The sequence below is a fragment of the Teleopsis dalmanni genome, chromosome 1 (assembly GCF_002237135.1).
Source record: "Teleopsis dalmanni isolate 2A chromosome 1, ASM223713v2, whole genome shotgun sequence".
NCBI classification, from domain to species: Eukaryota; Metazoa; Arthropoda; class Insecta; order Diptera; family Diopsidae; genus Teleopsis; species Teleopsis dalmanni.
This window is the reverse complement of record NC_051846.1, coordinates 98,315,767-98,318,061: the sequence shown is the minus strand read 5'-3', so window position 1 is coordinate 98,318,061 and position 2,295 is coordinate 98,315,767. Positions and strand designations below refer to the sequence as shown.

Below are 2,295 nucleotides of genomic sequence, written 5' to 3'. Positions count from 1 at the left end.
AAAACATATGCCATGGTTCTTTCTAGTTTTGATAATTTTGATATTTTTTCTATCAAATCGCTCAAAAAATTATTATTTGAAATTAAAGTCGTGATAACTGTTGACATTCCATTTAATTTTTCATCATTTGGCCATTCTTCCTTTGGTTTTACTAACCATGCAGGCTCATGCCACCATAGCATGTAATCTTTTAATTTGTTTGCACAGATGCCTCTAGATGCTACATCAGCTGGATTATCTTTTGATCTTATATGACGCCATTCAGTTTCTGGAATTAAATTTTTAATTTCTGTTGCACGAGTTCTTACAAACTTCTCTTTGTTTTTGTCACTCCAACAATATGTTTTTGGATTCGTATTTAAAATTTTAATTATTTTACTCATTAGTTTTGCTAATAAATGAGCTCCACATAGTTCTAGCTTGGGAATAGTCTTCTTGTTTTTTATTGGTGCTACTTTGCTCTTTGCAGTCAATAGGTTTATATGTAAACCGATTTTGATGTATATTACCGCTGCATAAGCGGCTTCAGATGCATCCGCGAATCCATGTAACTCCCAATTATCTGAACTCGAGACTCCCATCCATCTTGGAATTCGAATTTGCTCCACTGTTTGTATTTTTTTATTATATTCTTCGAATTCATTATGAATTTGCTCATTTAAGTTTTCATCCCAATCATATTTTAATTGCCAAAGTTTTTGAATAAATAATTTTGCGATAATTGTTATTGGTGTTAACCAACCTAATGGGTCAAAAATTTTTGCGTATATTGACAATACCATTCTTTTAGTTATTTTCTCATTTGATAATATATTTATTGTGAATTGAAATGCATCCTTTTTTGGATTCCATTTCAATCCTAGTGTTTTTATTGAATTATCTTCCTCTATGCACAGTATTGTATTTTCGGCGTCAATGGGAAGATTTTTCAAGATTGATTGATTATTGGACATCCATTTCCGCAATTTAAATCCAGCGCTGCTTAAACATTTGAAAATTGTATTGATTTTATTTCTACAATCTAATTTTGTATCAGCGCCAGTCAATAAGTCATCCATATAAAAATCATCTTTAATTGTATTTTTAATAAGAATGTCTCCATTATAGTCTTCAGCAATTTGTTGTAATGTGCGAACTGCTAAAAATGGGGCCGAAGCAGTTCCATAAGTAACTGTGGTTAATTTAAATTCCTCGATTCTGTCTGTTGGATTTTCTCTCCAAAGTATGCGTTGATAATCTTGATGCTCTTCTGCAATTTTTATTTGTCTATACATTTTTTCCACATCTGCTGTCACCACAAATTTCCATAACCTCCATTTTATTATTATGTCAAATATGTCCATTTGTCCATTATGTGAAGACTATTTCCATTTGTTGTTTTAGCGGACGCATCAAAAACTACACGTAGTTTCGTTGTTGAACTTGCTTCTCTGATTACAGCCTGATGAGGCATATAGTACAACCCTTCATTTTCATTTTCTGCTTTGACCATATGACCTAAACGTTCGTATTCTCGCATAAACTCTATGTATTCTGATTTAATTTCTTTCTTCATTTTCTTCTCTAGGTTGATTAGTCTTGCTACTGCTTGTTTTCTAGAATTCCCTAAAGACAATTCTTCTTTAAATGGGATTTGCACCATGTATCTACCGTCTGTATCTCTTGTTGTAGTTGTTTTATATAGTTCCTGACATTTTTCATCTTCTTGTAAGTTTGTGTTGTTTTCATCGTCTATTTCCCAAAATCGCTCTAAATTTAAAGCTGATATTGCTTGATTTTTTATTGTATTTGTTGGTAATTGACCAGATATTATCCACCCAAATATAGTTTCTTGTCCGACTACATCGTTATATTTTTTAATACCTTCTTTTATTATTTTTGGATAAAGATCGCTTCCTATTATTAAATCAATACGATCGCTTTTATTAAATTTAGGATCCGCCAACTTATAAGTATCCCAAACAGCGTCTTCAACTTCTATTGGTTCTTCTGGCAATAATTTTATTAGATGGGATATCACCAAAAATTCTCCTTTAACTTTATTTTTATTATTGAATCTCGATGATATTTCCATAAATACTTTTGAATTCGATGTAGCCATGTTTACATTAGATAGTCCTGATAGTTTGGTTTTATATCTAATTTTCTTTAACAATAATGAATGAGCTATTTTTTCTGATACCATAGATACTTGTGAGCCTTGATCAATCAAAGCTCTCAATTCATGATTATCTCCATTTGAAGATTTCGTGCTGATTAATACAGTTGGGAGTAGAGTTATTTTCTTCTTGTCTT

General features: G+C 31.3%; 1 protein-coding gene across 1 annotated transcript in view; it reads right to left on the bottom strand.

Annotated features, from left to right (window-relative positions):
• The window catches only part of LOC119690147, a 5,682-nt gene extending 4,408 nt beyond the window's left edge, over positions 1–1,274 (bottom strand). Inside the window, exons 1-2 of the mRNA XM_038105140.1 lie at positions 743–1,274; positions 157–607 (exon numbers count right to left, since the gene is read on the bottom strand). Coding sequence (XP_037961068.1) covers positions 157–607; positions 743–1,274 — 983 coding nt within the window. The remainder of the gene's footprint in view (positions 1–156; positions 608–742) is intronic.
• Positions 1,275–2,295: the final 1,021 nt, after the last annotated feature.